The 19,189-nt window shown below is 45.0% G+C and overlaps 1 protein-coding gene across 3 annotated transcripts in view; it reads right to left on the bottom strand.

The window, feature by feature from the left end:
* Positions 1–19,189, bottom strand: part of LOC105936507 (cilia- and flagella-associated protein 47) — a 56,665-nt gene that overhangs the window by 25,286 nt on the left and 12,190 nt on the right. For 2 of the 3 annotated variants that reach the window (XM_036128373.1, XM_036128375.1), the window contains exons 18-44: positions 18,542–18,664; positions 17,126–17,257; positions 16,959–17,036; positions 16,434–16,581; positions 16,211–16,296; positions 15,036–15,225; positions 14,699–14,775; positions 14,336–14,537; positions 13,225–13,429; positions 11,916–12,033; positions 11,564–11,667; positions 11,341–11,441; positions 11,105–11,224; positions 8,093–8,312; positions 7,950–8,021; positions 7,702–7,857; positions 7,295–7,376; positions 7,094–7,189; positions 6,810–6,996; positions 6,621–6,718; positions 6,221–6,337; positions 5,299–5,433; positions 4,789–4,901; positions 2,369–2,519; positions 2,153–2,241; positions 1,100–1,186; positions 777–823 (exon numbers count right to left, since the gene is read on the bottom strand). In XM_036128373.1, coding sequence (XP_035984266.1) covers positions 777–823; positions 1,100–1,186; positions 2,153–2,241; positions 2,369–2,519; positions 4,789–4,901; positions 5,299–5,433; positions 6,221–6,337; positions 6,621–6,718; positions 6,810–6,996; positions 7,094–7,189; positions 7,295–7,376; positions 7,702–7,857; positions 7,950–8,021; positions 8,093–8,312; positions 11,105–11,224; positions 11,341–11,441; positions 11,564–11,667; positions 11,916–12,033; positions 13,225–13,429; positions 14,336–14,537; positions 14,699–14,775; positions 15,036–15,225; positions 16,211–16,296; positions 16,434–16,581; positions 16,959–17,036; positions 17,126–17,257; positions 18,542–18,664 — 3,334 coding nt within the window. The remainder of the gene's footprint in view (positions 1–776; positions 824–1,099; positions 1,187–2,152; positions 2,242–2,368; positions 2,520–4,788; positions 4,902–5,298; positions 5,434–6,220; positions 6,338–6,620; positions 6,719–6,809; positions 6,997–7,093; positions 7,190–7,294; positions 7,377–7,701; positions 7,858–7,949; positions 8,022–8,092; positions 8,313–11,104; positions 11,225–11,340; positions 11,442–11,563; positions 11,668–11,915; positions 12,034–13,224; positions 13,430–14,335; positions 14,538–14,698; positions 14,776–15,035; positions 15,226–16,210; positions 16,297–16,433; positions 16,582–16,958; positions 17,037–17,125; positions 17,258–18,541; positions 18,665–19,189) is intronic. The other variant, XM_036128376.1, reaches the window with a different exon arrangement.

The raw sequence follows: 19,189 nt of genomic DNA, 5'->3' as shown, positions 1-19,189 counted from the left end.
AAAAGCACATCGATAAAATAGAAATATGGATCGATATGGATAACTATCAACAAACTCAAAACAAAGATTTTAAGTGCAACTCTGGCCATTTTATGCTGTTGCTTAGCAACCTATTTTTACAACACTACAACACACAAACACTGAATTCAAACTCAACCTTTATTCAACCAACTTTTTAACAGAACTACGTTTTTATAAAAGAATGCGTGCTCTCTGGACCCTGTGAAGAGGGCGGGGCTTGGCGACGGAGCGTTCCTGGGTCTGCGTTGTGATTGGTTGGGAGAATGTAATGACTGTAATATTAACCTACATGATAGAATGCAGAAAGACTTTTTTATTGACCCTTTTTTTTTCTATCATTGATATACGTCTATAGCTGATATATATATATTATTGAATTATAGTCCAGCCCTAAAACACACCAGATCATTTCAGCAGAGGGCTGTCTGACGGTAACCAGCAGTTCATTACCATGACTTTTATCATGGAGAAAGCTTTTTAAAATCTAACATGAAGGTCTAAATATAATGAAGCATGACATTTGGTGGCATATAGAGTGCTTCTGAAAACCATGCATGCCCTTTTTCCCATGTATATAATAAATATTCCACATTAAGCTGTGCTACTATAGCAGAACTGAGGTGATTCTGAAGCCTGGCTCCCAGTGGTAGACCCTGTTATAAATAGCCGTGGTAGAAACGAAGCTCTCTATACTCTCCATATGTAGGGTTGCATTTTGGGGTGATGTTTGGTTGTGTGGAAACTGTGGCTCTTACGGTCCGCCTCCTCTCCACCGCTTATATCTGGAGTCGGATTCTTCTTGCTGAAGAAGCAACGAGGAAAGGAAACAAGTTAATCATCCTTGACTCAGATGAATCAAAGATAAGTCTGACAAACCCGTCCTAATACCAGCTCAGTTATTATCCATCATTCAACTGCCCCGTGTTTTACGCCATCCACAGATATCTAGAGACGTTAGTCAAGAAAGTCTTCTCACTAAAATCAAACCCTGCTTCAGCCCTTGTTTCATTGTAGAAATAGCAGAAAGTTGGTGTGTGAATATACTAGAAGAGGCCATCAGGCGCTTCATCATAACTACTTGGCATTCAGGAAGCCCTGCTGAGCAAGCCGGTCTTCTCTCTTTTCAGCCTCTAGAGGGTTGAAGGCAGACTCCACGAGGACCACCCTAAACACAAAACCAAACAAACGTCATCTTCCACCTCTTTCTTCTAGTAATCCTAGCTTTTCCCACACAGTCTTGTAATGATGACTTTCCTGGTTTATACCTAATTTGGAGCTGCACAATAGATCAAGCCGTCATCACGTTATCAAAGGACTACTTGAATGTTAGGGATTAGGGACGTTATACTTCAAGTGACATGCATGTGAATAACCATCATTATATTTAGACCGGTGGATGAACTTTTTCTGCCCTTAATGTAGAGCTGGGCGACAAATCCATTTCATTGATTCATTTGTTTTTACAATTTTTTATTAACTTTTAATATTAGAAAAATCGAGATTTTACTTTGCCAACGCACTCACTGGGCTTCCATGAAGAGAATAGCAGCAATGCTGAATATTTATTTAGTAAAATATTGTAAAGAGGAAACTGTTTTTACCTTAATATGAGACACTTTAATTTATTCATTTAGTTATTTTTTTTAGTTAGTTTGAAGTTTCACCAGTGAAGAGAAGCCTGTTCTCTCACTGTGTAAAACCACTAGCAGCAAGCATTTTGTTATATTTTCATTGTTTACATGGCAGGGCCGCCATCTTGCTTTACAAGCATGTCTCACAGCTTGGATTTAGTAGCACTTTGAATTCAGGTCAACTCCCAGAGCAAACGCTTGGGCTGCAGTAGAGCTTGGCTTCGCCCAGCTCTACCTTAATTAGAGGCACAGCAGCCATCCTGGTCAGGGCAGCAAACCCTAGATCACCTCAGCAGCCAAACACCTGACAGAAAAACTACGCTCAACTGACTACCCGCTCAAATTAAGGACAAATTTACTCATTTTTTGCTCCCTCTTTGCAGTCAGCCCAAGGGGAGGAAGGGGGCCCAGAATGATAAACTGCTGGTTTTATTTTAATTCAAGCTTAGCTCATCTCATTTAAAACAGACTGGCTGTTTGAGTCATCTTCAGTTCCTTACCTGAAATGAGCTTCCTTCTTAAATTTGTTGGTCAGAGGCACGTTTATGACTCTGAGTTGGTAACATGGGGAGCTACACTGGACGGTATCCTGGAAAGCAGAGACTCCGTCAGGCAGAAGGAACGTTGGCAGAGCAGCAGCAGAAATCAAATGTGACCGCTGCTAAACGGCACCAGCGGAGGGAAGGGGTAGGAGCGGTTTAAAAGGCCGTACTCACTGTTGCTGTGATTTGACCGACACGTGTCTTCAGACTGAAAGCCAGAGTGCAACAGCGACAGCCAAACCCAAAGCTGGAGATGAGCAGAAGAACCGCCTCCGCGGGGCGCAGGAAGAGGCAGCTGAACTCCACAGTCAGTTCAGCGCTTGACCTGCAAAAGCAGCAGGAGCGACAGATAGCCTCATTTCACCACAGAGGTAAAAGGTAAAATGCTGTTACAGCTCATCACTGATATTATTTAAGCTCCAGTTTTTAGGTTGTGACTTTGATGAGTCAGCAGAAACTTTGTGCACTGATTCTCTGCAGAGCTGCTTTGTTCTTCCACAGTATTTTTGCTTTGAAAGTGGGTCAGAGGCTAATTTTACAGCGAGCTCTGGAGAGTGAAACTGCTAGAATTTAATAAGCAGGACTACGGCTGGAAGGAGAACTGAGCAGAATGAGTTCAGCATTATTCAGCTGGACCAGACCTGCCCAAAACAAGTTCTGCTTTTTTTGTTGTTGTTGGTGTTTTTACACTTTCTGCCAAACACTGTTCACACAGATTTAAAAAGCATGTGAAGCACTCCTACTTATGACGGAGTCCTTTATTTTAAAGAAATCATGGCTAACATAATGTACCCGTCATCAACTTTTGTGCACTGTTCACAGAAAAACAGAGGAAGTATTTATTTTAACCAAACATTGTTAAAATAAATACTAAATAAAAAAGTGAATTATTTAGTTCCTATTTTTGTTGGTCATTGCTACAAGAGAAATAACCGAGTCATAGTAAACAAGCATAATGGCTGGATGTCAGCGGACGGCAACATTTATGATCCAAACAGACCCTTTTGCCCTCAGTCCAGTCTGCAAATGTTACCTGGCCTTTAAAAAATACTTAGAACTTTGGATAAAGATCTACTAAAAGACATTTGTTGTCATTTTTAAGGAACCACCAGTTTATTCCTATATTAGGTTTTAAAATAAAGAAAAATTTAAAACATTTGCAAAAAGAAAATTCCTCCGTTTTATTCAATGAGGAGTTAGAAATAAAAATCAGCCTAATAAGATAAATATAAAAAACATTATCACTTGTACTTTTACTGTTGTGGAAATTAAATGCAATAATTCCAATATAAATTGCAGAACCCTGCATGTTCTATGGTATCTACGTTTAAAAACAAGATTTGGAGGCGTTGATTTCTCTACCTGCTGGGCGCAGACAGCGCCTCTGAGCTCAGGCTCAGTGGATAGAGAGTGTTTGGGAACAGGAAGTTAAAGCGTTGCTACAGATACTTGGATTTAGGTCTTCACCTTCAGTGGACTCTTTATTGTAGACCACAGATATTGTAGCTGTGTGCTCAGAGAACCTCCGCCACAGACTCTAGTCTCTTAGTCTACAAAATGGTTTTGTTCACACTGAGCCTGGTTCTGGTTTTGCTGGAGGGTTTTTCTTCCCGTAAAAGGGGAGTTTTACTCTCCACTGTCGCTTCATGCATGCTCAAGTGCCTTGAGATGACATCATTAATTGGCGCTATATAAATAAAATTGATATGATTTAACAATCCTCTGAAGCCATAAAACAGAAGAGCTGCATTTAGACTGGGATTCAATTACACCCAGGTCAACCCTGTTTTCCTAATAGTCTGACTCCTGAAAGCAAGTGATTGCACTTGATTTCATTTAGGACCATCAAATTGGAGCCAAAGATGCATTCAGCATTTTTTAGATCTTGCACATCACCCGGAACAAAGCATCATGCTGAGGGGAAGCCACAATACACAGGATCTGCACATTTCCAACCACTTTTACGCTATCAACAAGTTAGATGACTTCTACTTCCTCAGAACATTGTTAGGATAATGGGCATCTAAATGCATGCCATTTTTAATAAGCAAAAAATTAAACCCATATATAGTTTTCCTCCCATGTCACAATTATACACTACTTTGTGTTGTTCTAACAAATAAAAAGTGCCTTAAAGTTTGTTTTTGTAATACGACACAATAGGAAGAAGTTTACAAGATATGAATAATTAGCAACTAAATAGGAAAATTAGTTTGGAACTCAGTGGTTCAAATGAGTTTTACACAGCACTGCAAAAACTGAACAAAACATTTTCTTGAAATGAGTATTTGAAGTTGTATTGAGCAGGTTAATAAGAAGATCTGCCAATGGAATAAGAGTTTTGCACTAAAATAGGAACAATTTATCTCCATCTTATGTCAAGTGCTTTATATCTAATTGTCTTATTTTAGGGGTCAAAATACTCGTTCCATTGGCAGATAATTTTATTTACCTGCACAAACCAAGGACAAATACACTTATTTCAAGAACATTGTACTTAATTTTTGTTCCATTTTTGTAGTGAAGGAGATGAATAATGCAGGTAGTGTTTCCCGTTTTACAGCTGTTTCTAATGCGTCATGCTTTTCACATACTTTGTGGGAATTGTGACCATAGATCCAGCAGGAAGGGAGAAGAGATGGGCATCTTCTCCTAGAAGAAGGACTTTGTATCTGAGAGGCCTGGAGGAGGGGTTTTTCAGGCGCACCTGCAGGTCACAGACAGTGATTTACACTCATGGATGATGAAGGACCCAAAACACCCAGACAAACGCTGCCTGCAGAAAACAATGCAGCACTGAAGTCTCTCTGCTCCGCCACATGAACATCCACATCCATTTTTCTCAAGCTTCTAAATGGGCTTAAAGCGATAATGTGGATAATTACTCAAACCCACATCTGTTTATTTATAATCGTATTGCTGCATGTGTGGCATTTTATATAATCCAATTACAATGTGTGTGTGTGTGTGTGTGTCTGCATGTGTCACATTATGTATCAAGGTCATTAACTCAGCCACTCTCTGTATCCTCTGTGCTCCTGTTAATTTAACTTACAAGGATTTATTTCTCTCTCACAGAGTGTGTGTGTGTGTGTGTGTGTTACCTGCGTGCTGAATGTGCTGTGCAGGCCTCCTGTCAGAGTGAGGGTCTGTGACGGCAGGTAGTGAGGGAGGGTCTCATACAGGTGAACACACAGAACTAAGAGCTGCACTGCGTTGGCGTTGCACAGGTCTGTCGGCTGACCACGTCCACCACAAACACACAAAAAAAGGATTCTTCTCGTTTTTGTGCTACATATTGATTGCAACATGTAAATCAGTGTTTTTCAAAATGTGGGGAAAGTGCCATGATGGAAAATAATTACTTATTGATTGTACTGTTTATTTTAGGGGGGTGGGGGGGCTAAATTGTTGAGGGTTGTAGCCTATGCATGGCGAGCAGCGTGGTAGAGTCTATTTTCTCTACAGCTTTACAACCAGAACTGCTTCCAGACCCAAGGAGGCACCTTTAATCAGGTATGGGTCCTGCGTGAATACCTAGTAAGACATAAACAAACTGTTTCTAAGTTTGTATTTATTGCTTTATGAAAGAGCAGCAACTTTATTTTGAAAAGGCTCAGTGACAAAATAAGTCTAAAACCAGTTCCCTGTTTTTCTACATACAAGAGAAGGAATAAAGAGAAAAAACAAGAAATTAAAAAAAAGATTGTAAATGTTTTTTTTTTTGTCTTTCACAGAAACTGACATCAGGCCATTTTGAAGCAGGAGCTGAGAAGTCAGTCAGGACAGCCTGAGCAGAACACAGAGAAACACTGATGTTTATTACAAGCTTATTATTCCGTTTTATTTAGTAGAAACTAAATCACAAACATGAAAAAAGGAGCAGTTCCCATAGTTAGTTTTGATTCAGACATAAAAGATTAGTGTTTTTTCTTCACAAATGAAGAGTGGACTGCGTGGGAATCCTGCCACAGCGGGGATGTTAGGCGTGTTGATGGGAAACCAGCAGCCGCTGTTGTTCTTTACCTTTATGTTTATGTTGAGACCAAGCAGAGTTAAAGCTTGAACCACAATAACGTTGTTGTGAAGGATCTGCTCCAGGCTGCTTGGAGAGGTGTACATCCTCTGGAAGTGGCTTCTTATCTGCAGGGATCAGGAGCACAACGCGTCTAATTAAATCAGCAAATCATCAGGAAGCTTCTTTACTATCCTTTAATACAACAGCGCATTAATACAGTGTTAATATAAGAATGCTGCCTTTGTCCTTCAGCTTAACACCTGATGTTGGTTTATCAGAGAGAATACCAAAGAGACAGACTGAAAAACATGGTAGTAGTGACTTCTTATAAAGTCGTTTCCTTCACACGCGGCTAAAGAACCTAAACCACACGTGGCACAGAGCACGGCGCCACACGGCGAGCCCTACCAGATAAGGGCAGTGAGCGGCCATTACAGCAGCCAGCACCAGTCCGTCTGTCAAGTCCAAGTCAAAGTTAACTATCCAGCGCGATGACGGGACTCCATCTGAAAATCATGTTAACACAAGAAAAATGTTATCAGTGGTTTATCAATGGCGGGGCATTTAAACGACGTCAGCTCAGGGCGTACAGCCTACCCCTGTCCCACACCGTCCTCCTGGCCTTCTGGTAGTTGGTGTTTAGCCATGACAGCAGGTGAGACTCCCGCTGGGAGTAGACGTTACTGGCCAGAGGCTGGGAGTCATCCAGAAGGACCTGGTCTGTGTCTGCAGGCGTCACAGGCGTAGTCACACCTTTCTCTGGCACACGACTCAACACCAGAACCTGTTTAGTGCACGGGATCTGGTAACTACAGATGTCTGACATTTAAAAGTTTCTAACAATCCATGACATGATGCAAGGTAACATGTGATCCTGACACCTTGTACGTCTGTAGCAGCACATCAGTCCATGACCGTTTGCTCAGAGACTCGTAGTCCACAGAGCTCCAGTCCAGGCCGTTCTCTGCGTCTTTGTCCTGAGAGACACGAGCGTGGACTTACAGCGGTTAGGTTAGAGCGCTGAAAGCACTGCAGTAAAGCTTCAGGAACAAACAGGTCCTGATATGCACGTATGTCTGTACCTGCCAGGAGCACCAGTGCCTAAACTCCAGGACATCCAGCAAATACTCGGCTCTGATGTGACAAAGACAGGCTCCCTGCACCCTGCAGACAGGAGCTCAGTCAGAGAAACGGACATTTAAAAAGTCACATTTCTGCTTTCCTGCAGGTGCATTCTATTGGGATTTTATGTGATAGACCAACACAACGTGATGCGTGGCGGGGAGGAGCATGAGAAACGACGCTGTTCTCAAAACTGCTACCACACAATTTAAGTTGGGTTAGCTTTGCACAGAAAATCCTAATGAAACATACGGCTGTAGCAGGAGAACAGGAGGATGATGAGCGGTGAATAATGATGAGGGAGGATGTGGGGCAGACAGGAGGCAGCCGCCCGGTGTCCCTGCACTGCAGCGCTGGTGACGCCTACCTGAGAAAGGCCAGCATGGCCCCGTGCTGCTGCAGCAGCTGAGCGGTGCGCTGCTGTACTTCGCTGGAAAAGGTTTGCCACAGAGGGATGCCAGGGATCTGTTGGCCAGTCAGATGACGCAGCATGTCCACCACTGACCTGCAACACAAACGTTCCCTTCTCTGAGATGTCAGAACCAGGCACAGCCAGACAAGAGCTCCAGTTCTCTAAGCGACTCTCCTCTAACACTGCGTGTCATCTCCGCCCACCTTGCATCTGTATTTCGGCCGCCGCGGTCTGATCGGCCGGTCGAGTTTCCTGTTTGAATGGCTGACACGACCCTGGTGGAAACAGAAGGTGCAGTCGAGGCTTCAAAAGCATCACCTTCGTGGGAAGTGTGTCAAACTGTTACCTCCTGAGAGAGTGCGGGACAGACATAGGGTGTGGTCCGCCGGGCCATCCACAGAGGCTGAACCACCGCTCTGCAGCTAGTGCTACCTGCTGGTAATAGAGCCCTTCCTCTGTGTCGGCGGCAGGGAACTTTGGCAAGCAAAGACTGGCTGCAGCGTCTCTTTTGGGACAGACATCCTTGCTGGCCGGTTCACTCACGCTGTCACAATATGAGAAGGAGTCTGAACGGGGAAGATGTGCAGACGGGAGGTTTTAGTGCACGCTGTGGGAAATATTCACATTCATGGAAGTAAACGCTGTGGGATAACACGTGGTCCTCAGCAAGTCAAGACCAGGTAAATATAACCTCAGGTGAAGTTCAACGTGGGGTTTTAAAGTCTGGTTTCATAAACTATGTGCCACCATGAGTTCTAGTCACTGCAGCCATTGGACCTGCAATCAAGTCAAAGTGAAATCCTCAAAAGAAAACGGGTCAAATGCAAAGGCAAATGCAAACTCGCCTACGTCTAGGGCCTTGCACAAGTATTCATAGCCTTTGAGCTTTTTCCCTTACAATCCTAAACTTCAACAAGTTTTATCAGGATTTCACGTGTGAGACCAGCGCAAAGTAGCACTGAAGGGGGAAACTATACAAGGCAAATAAAAGCTGACGTGTGTGACGTGCCCCTCTGAATACTGTTAGCCATAAGTGGTGCTGAAGGTGTGAGGGTGTATGTTTCTACCTGATTTGGACACACAGAGTTTAAAATCTTTCACTTTCATCATTCTCTATGGTGAAGTAGCTGAATTTGACTCAGATTTAATTTGTTTTCAAGTCTGGCCACAATGTAGATTGGACTTACGTCTGAGTTTGGGCAGTTTTTACACATCAACGTACTTTGATCTAACTCAGTCCACTGTAGCTCTTGTACCTTTAGGGTTGTCCTGCTGGAAGATGAACCTCCAGCCTCTAACACGCGGATGGCCAGCTTCAGTCAGTGAGAAATACTGTCCTGCATTCCTTCTCCAACACACTCCACTCTGAAGGCTGAATGGCCTCTTCAGCAGTCGTTCACCGCTGCAGAGGGCTGGATTCAGACGTGTTGGAGAAAGGAGGCATCTGATCGCTGCGGGACAGCAGCTCTCCAGGACTAAAGCTGGACACCTCTGCTCTGACAGCGTTTGTCCTGTTTAGCTCTATCCAGCTTCCTGTCAACTCAGACCAGAATACCATCCCCCCAGTCTGATGCCACCATGTTTCACCATGGGGATGGTGTGTTCAGGGTCTTGCTGTGGGGATGCCAAAATACGGTTAAATATCACTTTGGCTATAATAGGCCCATTTACACTAGCCTTGTTAAACCGATCCATGCTGAGACCAGTCTGAGCTTGGATCAGTTAACCAAGCCGAGACGACCGTTTACGCACCACGCTTATCTCGGTTTACTCGCCTCCTAGTGGAGATCTGCGGTACTGCTGCTCTCTGGGATTGAAGGCAGAACCAAGCAAAACAAAACGGCAGCGCCCGTAACATTCAGGAAGTTATGCTTGATATTGTGATATTTCAGTGTTTGTGGAGTCAGGGGAAGAAGGCAACCATTGGTGAATTTACTTGAGAGAGTTGGCTTTTGGGAAGTGGATGAGACAAATGAACGTCTACTCAGGATTTACAGACGCAGGAAACAATGACAGACGCTGAGGTTGATCACACTGCTAAGCAGAATCATCTCTGGAAATCGTGTGGCACGGTAAGGAAGCTAGTATTATTATGAATGTCTGAAATTTGTCTGAATGGAGTGTGAATCGGGATGTGCAGCAAGACACGCCGGAAAACCCGCGGACAGTCAGCTGACTGTAAGGGGATGACGCGGTCTGCTCATGCGCTCTTTATCAGAAAACCGGGACAGAAAAAAAAACAGTCCGAGACCTACTAGGGAACTGGTCCGCAGTTAGCGCGGTCCAGTTCAGTCTGCTGACCGTTAACACACAAGAGTTATCTCGGTTACCGAGCTCGGACTGGTCTTGGCTCTGTTAAAAAAGGGTAGTGTAAACGGACCTAATGTGTCAAAACGGCATTGTCTGATTCTACAGACAGTGCTGTGCAGCTTGCTGTCAGGTGATTGCAGTTGACAGGTGGGCGTGGTGTGCACATGCGGCTCGTTCAGCAGCTCCGTGCTGGAGCTTAAAAGCAGGTGGCAGTCAGCTGGAAGACGCCAGAGTGTTAACCCATTGTGTTACACTTCAGTGGCCACTGTCTCTCGACCGTTTACCTGTTCCCAGCGCTAACTCGTGTTTCCTGTTTCTCACAGATCACTTCATGCACTGGATCACTCTCTGGACGCTCTTTTGAGTTCTGAAGTCTCAAGTCAAGTCCCTGGAACCCCTTCGCTCAGATTTCTCTCTGGCACTCCCCTCGAGCCCCCTTGGTGGAACCAAGCCGGGCAAGAGTTCCCCTCTGCGTCCTCTCTGGTTCCTCCAGCTTCTTACCGCCACCGCCTCCTGCTACGGTGCTGCTCGGACCTCCGCCAAATCCCATCTACCCGCTCACCTGTCGCTCAGTCACCTGGCTCCACCTCAGAGACGAGCTCCACTGAATCCGTCCTCCACTACTCCCCCCCCGGCTAGGTTTACCGAACCCGACGGTAAGCTCACCCACATTACAGCAGTTTCCTTCTCTAGCCCCATTTAACCTGTCTCCTTCCCTCCGCAGAGCATCACTGTCGACCGCTCGTTCTGTGATTCCTCATCAGATGCTCACGTAGTGAGCCTCCTTCTTCGCGTACCTCTGCGCCTGTAACTAAACATCTTAAACTGCTCTCTGCCTCCTGATCGTGTTCTGCATGTGGGCCAAACACTTTAAACCATGACAGCCATGAGGCATGACTATTGTACCAAGACACTCCTAAATAAAACACAACCACGTCCAGTTCAGGTTCTCTGATTGTGTTGTGACGTGTTTCAGGTTTCAGAAGTGTGTACTTACTTTTACAGCAACTGCCTCACATGAACTGATCCCACACGAGTCGTTTCTTACCCAAGTTGTTGTATGTTTGGCTGTTGTGGTCAAATGATGAGAAGGACGAGGACGTAATTGGGCCAGAAGCAGGACTTGGTGTGTGATAGCTTTGAAGAATGGCCTCCACAGCTGTGGCCCCTTTATAAAAAAACATTTCAAATCAGAAGCAAATCTATTTGTTTGATTAGTGCCCAAAAGGATTGTGGGTTGACTGATTTCAGGTACTCAGGCAGCACATGCAGGCAGTGGAGTACCTGTCTTCAGAACGATCTGCTGCCCAGTGCGGTGTAGCGCCATGTAGGGCCACACCGTTAACAGACAGTTGTCAGCGACTGCACACAACCCAATCTTGAATCTAAAGAGATAAAAAGTTGTACAGATTTAGAAAAATGAAGTGATCCAAGGTTCAAACTGTAGATTTCCCCCAAAGCAGGGTGTATATCCATGCTTCGGCACTGAAAGCAGAGGACAGGTTACCTGTTGTGCATGTGGTCACTGAAGATTATGGACGTGCACAGCGACACAGGGACGTCGGAGCAGAACGACACTTTACACAGCAGAGAGGTCACCTCCGCCCCCTGCTGGTGGGGAGGGAGAAGATTAAATACAGTCCCGGCTTTTAAAGCAATGGCACTAAATGTGTGCTGGGGGAGGAGTTTATGTCTTCAAGCAGAACTTCAGCCTCTGTAGCGATTTGCTGAAATAAAGCACTCCAGGTAAATATGTTTTAGTTTAAAATATTGCTATATCACCTAATCTAACACTGGCTGATGGTGTTTTTGTTTTGATCTGGGTTGTGAGTGTTATCAGGCTGACTGCAGGCTTTTACCTGGTCGCACTCCTGGGGATGAATGATGTTTCCATCTGGGAAGATGATGGACACAGGCTGTATTTTAGCTCCATTCTCTATTTCCACCTCATCAACTGTTGCTAATATGGTCGTTCCACTACGGGCACAAACAGCACACAGCTGATCAGCCAACAAAGACCAAAATAATCCGTCATCGAATGTGAAAAGAGAGACTTTAGGCGACTCACTGGGTCAAAACCTAACATAACAGGACAGAATTGACCAAATGGAAAGTATTTATCTCACATTTTATCACATTACAGCCACATAGTTCAGTATCTAACAACTCCAAATAAAATCCTGCCCAACCAGGTGCCCCCTGACTACATGGCAGAATGGCCTAGTCAAAGTCCAAACATTAAACCACGTAGGAATCTGTGGCGGCACTTACAACCTGATCTTCAGACATGCTCTCCGCCTGATTAGAAAGAGCAAAGACGAGCTGGAACCACATTCCCCAGATGTGTATTTGTTGTTAGAAATGTGAAAGATATGACTTATATTCTTCCACTTCACAACTATACACCATTTGTTTGTTGGTCACTCTCTAAAAACCAATTAAAACACAGAACGGCGTGGTTGTGAGACGATAAACTGTAAAAAAGTTCAGGGAGCGGTAACACTTTTACAATCTTTGAACCACAGGGAGCTGAACCGGTAGTGGATTCATTTTTAATTAGACTCATTATTGCTGTATTATAATATTAGAGCTGCAAAGGTAACTAACTCTGAGCAGTCAACTTGCAGCTAGCCAGTTTCCTTTCCCTGTAGGAGACATTGGGGGGTGTCCAGATTGGAGGAGAAGCTTCAGGAAGTCCACAGAGAATCTACTTGAAGCCAAACATCTTTTGTGAACAGCGTCTTCTATTAAAGCGTTTTAAATCACTACAAAAGGTTAAAGAATGCAATGCCTAGCTGTGGAGGGGTGGATTTTTATGCATAATATATTTTATGCTATATTCAATCCTCCACAGTGTCCCTCCTTATGATATGTAAAGCAGTGTTATAGGATAGGCCATATAAACAAGGCCAGAATGCAGATCTGGTTCCTGGTTTCCAGCATAAGGACAGCCAACATGACAGCACATGTGTGCACGCTTGATTGATTTAAATGAAGCAATCCCTCCAAATGAAGAAGTGTCCATTCATGACTATGGCTTTTTGTTTTGTCTGAATGCATTTAGTGCGGAAGGCTGGAAACACAGCAAATTAGAAATAATATATAAAAGTGCAACAAAAATGCATCATTGTCATGGCAGACAGCACAGCTTTAAGTTTGTGAGCCCACCATGGATAGCCAGCAGCCTGCAGGGTGAGGCTGGTTACTACGCGCCGTCTCAGGGGTGCAGGGGTGAGGAGGATCTGACGGGGGTGGAAGGTGATACTTGGAAGCCAGAGAGCAATGATGACAGACAGCTCTCTGTAAGGCTGGAGTTCTTCCCTTTCCTTCTCTCCCAGATACAGCGGGATGGACAGTTTGGTCACTTTTTCTCCTGGGGGAGGAAAAACCTTTAAGCAGAGACCAATGGTTCTTCATTTTATTGACACATCTCTGTTGCTGTTTCTTGTTTCCAAGTTCATATACATTGTGGCTGTTCTGCAGATTGGTGGAGGAGTCGTGCTGCCTGGAAGCATAGATCACTAATGTAACAGTAAAGAGGTCAGAGGTTTTTGGTTCATCACAAACTAAATCCTCCTGTTGTGAGACTGAAGAAGTCTATCACATGTCCATGAACAGAATCAGCGATAACTGCTACCAGAAACACTCGATCTATATAATATTGCAATTATTTCAACAACTCAGGGTTAAAGCAAAAAAAAACATTTTTCTCTAGTCAGCCCATATATTCCCGGGCCGTGGACGTCATGCCACATTAGTTACCTCACTTGCTTATTGAGCAAAGTCAACTTTAACCAAAATTTTAAATATCCATTGAGCATTCCTGCATCTGTGCCACCTTTCAGCTTCAGAGCCTTGGGCTCATCCTGGACAGCCTCTCCATCATCTCCTTCACTTTCCACATCATCACCTGGTTAACTTGCTTTCATCTCTGCAGCATCAAGCTCTTCCTTCTCAAACTGGGTCATTGTCCACTCACCTCTCCACTTTATAATTTCAGCTCCCTTCCCTCCGTGCCCCCCAGAAACCCTCCATAAACTGCAGCTAGAACAAAAGACAGCTGTACACTAAACTCCACTGGCTCCCTGTCACCTTCAGTATAAATCTATACTATGAACATAAAACCTTGTCCTTTGGTAAATGTCTTACTCTCATATCCATCCTAGTGAATGCACGTTCAAATTAGTTGGCATTTTCTTTATTTTTGATTATTTCCATAGGGAGACCTTAAAGTGGTTCTAAATAAAATGTTCTATTACAACAAACGGTGAACACAGACCGGTTGTGATGGCTCCTGGGCTGACGGTCACGCTCACACACACGGACTGGCCGGGCCTGAGAAAGCCAGAGGCTGGAGCCATCGTGCACAGCTCCTCAGCTGCTGCTCCTGCTCCACGCAGGTCAAAGCACCAAGGCACACCTTCTGCTGGGACAGCGTGCCAGCAGACGCTCTGTTGGCACGCAGCTTTCAGCTCAACGCTCTGCCAAGGGAAGGAGGGGCGGAAAAGTCATTAATAACCCCACCCATCAAACTATTGCCGTACGTCATGGGATTATCACAAATGTTACACTGGATCTGGTTGTAAATGAAAAGATGCCTGCTACACAGAAAATACCAGGACCGTGGGTCAAACTGAATTACCTGAGAGAATTTATCAGACTGGGACTTGACAACAAACTGTAGGCTGGTGGGGGACATTTCCACTGGGGCAAACAGGGCTACATAGAAAGGGAATAAAAACGTTATATACATAGATGGTCATTAGAAAAACACAAATTATCAAGAATGGTAGCGGCAGCATCATGCTGAGGGTGAAACTAAGGAGAACGACCTAATTTCCTCCAACTTCACCTCAATACAACAAGGGGATAGCTAAGACCCCCCAACAACTCACTGAACGAACATCAAATCAGGTGCAGGAATGGATCAAGCAAGCTAGCATGAAGCAAAACCACACAAGTTAGCTCCGTGGCTCCACCTGTGGCGTGTATCCACACTGGCTGCCGCTCCTCTGTGGCGATGCAGGAAGAAGGCGCTGTGAAATCCCTCCTGCTCTCTGCTGTCAGGAAAGGAGGGCTGGAGGAGGAGGAGGAGGCTGAAGAGGACGAAGAGGAGGGCCATTTGACTCCGTTGACCGTCAGTGGCAGGGCGAAGTCATAGCTGATGACCTACAGTAGAGGGGGAACCCTGGCTTTACTTTCTGTCTACGGCTTTAATGGGAGCTGACAGCATCTTATTGTTGAGGAGTTACACTGACGTGTCTACAGGACACAGCAGCAGCCAGCTCTTCTTATTATGAACAGAGCAATCCCTTAAAATATTAATGCATTCCACATCTAGTCACATCACAAATGTCAATGACAAACACTAGACTTGATCGATAACATCTATTAGTAAAACAAATGAAAACCATTTACAATGCTGCTTCCACAACATTGTAGGAAGAACATTGTATGGGGGGTCGGGGCCTAGTGGTTAGAGCAGCTGCTTGCACTCTGAGAAGGATGCAAGTACCCGGTTCAATCCCCACTGCCTGCACTCTGGGTCCCTGAGCAAGACCCTTAACCCCAGAACGATTCCTGGGGGCCACACATGGCAGCCCACTGCTCCCCAAGTGATGGGTTAAAAGCAGAGAACACATTTTATTTCATAAAGACGATATTACTATATTACTATTATTACACTCATCATCAGGTAGCCTAATAAAACATGTAAAACAGCTAGACTCTCTAAGCTGCGCCTTTTAGTCAGTGTTTGCAACGCTCTACATACGTCCCTCTACCACAAACACAGGCTGTGAGCAAACGAAGGAAGAATGCTACAGTCATGTGTATTATGGTATTTCTAAATCAATAAGTGAAATGAATGTTTTTATGTCCAGTTGCAGATTGTAAAGGAGTATAACTGAAGCATTGCTGGTAGGAAATGTCTTTTTTCAGTGCAGATAATCCTTTGCCACATCATCACAGCATGATTTGGTTAAAGTAAAAGATCAGAAAACCTTCACTTGTTGAACTGTAGTCACATAAAGCCATAGAGACCAAAGCTTTGTTTATAACTAGCACAGATGCTACGCAGCTATTTGAGGTTAGCCTAGAAAATTCTCTTGAGGCTTTGCAAACATTCAGGAAGGTGCTTGACCTCCCTCCTCACCTGAGTGGGAGAGAAGACCAGGAAGCATTCCTGCGTCTGACCACCACACACCTCCACCTCGGTTATTCCAGCCTCTCCTGCTGTTCCTGAAAACGCAGACACAGTCTGACGGGCCAAGCTGTGTTTAAGGAGTGGCATAAACCTCCACACGCCCACGTGCATTCACTCTTAAATCTGGAACAGGAGCATAAATCTACGGACATCATTTAATGTGCATGCATACTTGCAGTGGGCTGACAGACTGAGACGGAGAAGTCTCTGTATTGTGACAGATCAAAGGTGACTTGGCACACAGCCTCAGCGTGGTTGGTGATGCTAAAGGCTTTCACTTGTCGAGAACCAGAATGGACGCCACAGAACTGGAAATGAGACTGAAAAAGACAAGCAGGTCAATTCGGCCAATCTTAAAGTAGAATACCTGCATTTCAGGACTTCCACTCTGAATGTGGCCGGGGACCTCTGGCCAGGCAGGATGGCACTCAGACTCTCCACGTCGGGCAAAAGCCGCTAAAGGTTGTGGTGAAAGAAGCTGGCATGTTAGTGGTGCACGGGTGGAGCATGTGATCCATGCGCCGTCCCAGGATCTGCCACTACTGCCACAAACATTGATAAAGAAGCTGGACAGTTGAGTGGAAAAGAAAGCTGAGGAAACAGCCTTGAAGAACAGGGACAGAGAAAGTGTCCCTGGTCTGAAATGCTCAGATAATTCAGCGTAGATCATGTGCATCACAGGAACTATAACACTCACCACACTGAAATCTACATTTGGAGGCTCCACTGATCCTGCAACTCTTAGCTGGACGCACTTCATGTTCCTCAGAGCGATCTGCAACATCCAACCCAGGAATCAGTTCTAACACAGAGAAGGGAGCCCCATGAGGGGAGCACAAAGACGGCACCGTTTGCTCGTCTCACCTCAACCTTGGCGTCGAATTTAAAGACAAAGTCTGGGCTGAACTGGATGTACAGCATGGCCTGACCCCTGCTTGGCACCACACCTTCAGAAGGACTCAGAACCATTCCAGGCAGAGGACACTCGTCTACGACCTGCCGGACCGCAGACAGGAACACGGGACCTTCGGTTAACCAGGAGCCACTGCAAAGCGGCGCCACAGGGTCGCAGCGAGGGCTGGGCGTCATCTAGGATGAGCCGATTCAATACGATTCTCCATACATAGCTCACGATTCAATGCGATTCTCTGTAGCCCAGCTTGATTTGATTTGATTCCAGTATCGATATTTATTACCTTCAAATTAATGCTCAAATCAACAATTAATCAACAAAAACAGCCAAATATTTTATTTATGTTCAATTTTATTGAACACTGATACATTAACAGGAAAATAAATCATCTGGTTCACAGCATTTAATGAATCACAGAAAGCAGAAATGTTCCCAAACGTCTGATTTTAGGGACGAAGGAGTTTCTAAAATCCTGTCAGCCGTTCCACAGATTCTTCTCACTGCTCTTCCTCACTGTGAGCAGTAATGGTTCTATAATAACGCCCCCTAGGGGTTGGGAGGTATATCGATATTGAGAGCCAGAATATCGATATTAAAGGTATACTATGCAACCGGGATAGATTTTCCCGCGAGGCTCCCCCCAGAGGGCGAAAGTAAAAGTGCACTGTCATAAAGATGCTCAGCTGTTCTGGTTTCTCCATCAAGCCAGGCGCGGTTGTTTTGAGCTTAGCAGACAGGCGAACGCAACGAAAAGTGGAAAAAACGGCAGAAAAAACAATGACTAACACAGTGAAGGTATGAACATCAGGGTTTCCCGCAGCGCCAGCTTGGCGAGGTGGCCGCCTCGCCAAGCCACCGCGGCCGCCTCGCCGCAGTAGCGTCTCGCCAACATAGAAAAATAAATAATAATACTAATAATAATAAAACTCGATATGCTTGCATGTTTATTTGACGTTAACACGCGGTTCTTTGTTGTTGCTTTCGCGCGTGCATATAGTGAATGGCAGGGCAAAAACACATGGAGTTCTCGCCGTAAAGCGAGACTTCTGTTGGTGCGGGCCGAGGGCTCCTGCAATTGCAAGTACGGTATTTCCCCCACAGACCCTCAGGGTGGCAGAGAAAACCTTTGTTCGACCTGAAATGACTCATTTAATCATCCAAAACGGTATGGAACACATTAATTAACTGAAAAATGTTGCATAGTATGCCTTTAAATATTTAGTAAAAACATGGAGATTAATCTCTGTATGGATTTTTATGCCCAGCCCTAGTCGGAGCTGAGCTGTATGCACGTCAATGGACGATGTAGACATCTCCTAGCGTTCTGACCGGCTTAAATGTCCCGTATAGAGTGTGTGACTGGACACCTGATAGTAGGCGTGGTTCTGTCCAGAGTTGTGCAGGACTGCAGCTCTGATGGAAGTTGTGTTGAGAGGCACGGATCTGAAAAGGATTTGCTTTTCTGCCAGCTGGACAGTGGTGTGTGCAACCTGAGAGGAAGAGGGAACAGACGTGGAGACGATAAGAGAGGCATTCTTTACTCTTCCTTCTGCATATGGGGGAGTGGATAGAACACGCACGGGACAGCATACGCATTATTAAAAAAACGAAGGGGTCACAACCCAAAGAAGCCCATATTGTTTCTTTTCATTGAAAACCAGCTGAAGCTCAGTCAGACTGGACGGAGAGCTCTGCTCCCTGCTGGAAGGGGAACCTCTCCACTCCATCCGCTCCGTCCATCTCCACATTAACTCTGACCAGTTTTCTGTCAAGACCCACGGCGAGAGGCTGCCAGGATATCCAGGGAGATCCATGTTGGATTCATACTCAGATTAAGCTACACAGAGCTGGGGTATGAGGGCTTCAGTACTTTAGGATTTTAACTTGTAAAAAGGGTAAAAACTGTGCATCATTTTCCTGCAGTACTTTGTGTTGTTTTGTTATGGGGCGCGCCCGTGGAGGAGCGGTTAGCACGAACCATATTAGGAGGTCAGCTCACTGTCAATAAAACGCGT

The sequence above is a fragment of the Fundulus heteroclitus genome, chromosome 24 (assembly GCF_011125445.2).
Source record: "Fundulus heteroclitus isolate FHET01 chromosome 24, MU-UCD_Fhet_4.1, whole genome shotgun sequence".
Lineage (NCBI taxonomy): Eukaryota > Metazoa > Chordata > Actinopteri > Cyprinodontiformes > Fundulidae > Fundulus > Fundulus heteroclitus.
The sequence above is the reverse complement of the archived record's forward strand: the minus strand, read 5'-3'. Positions and strand labels throughout refer to the sequence as shown.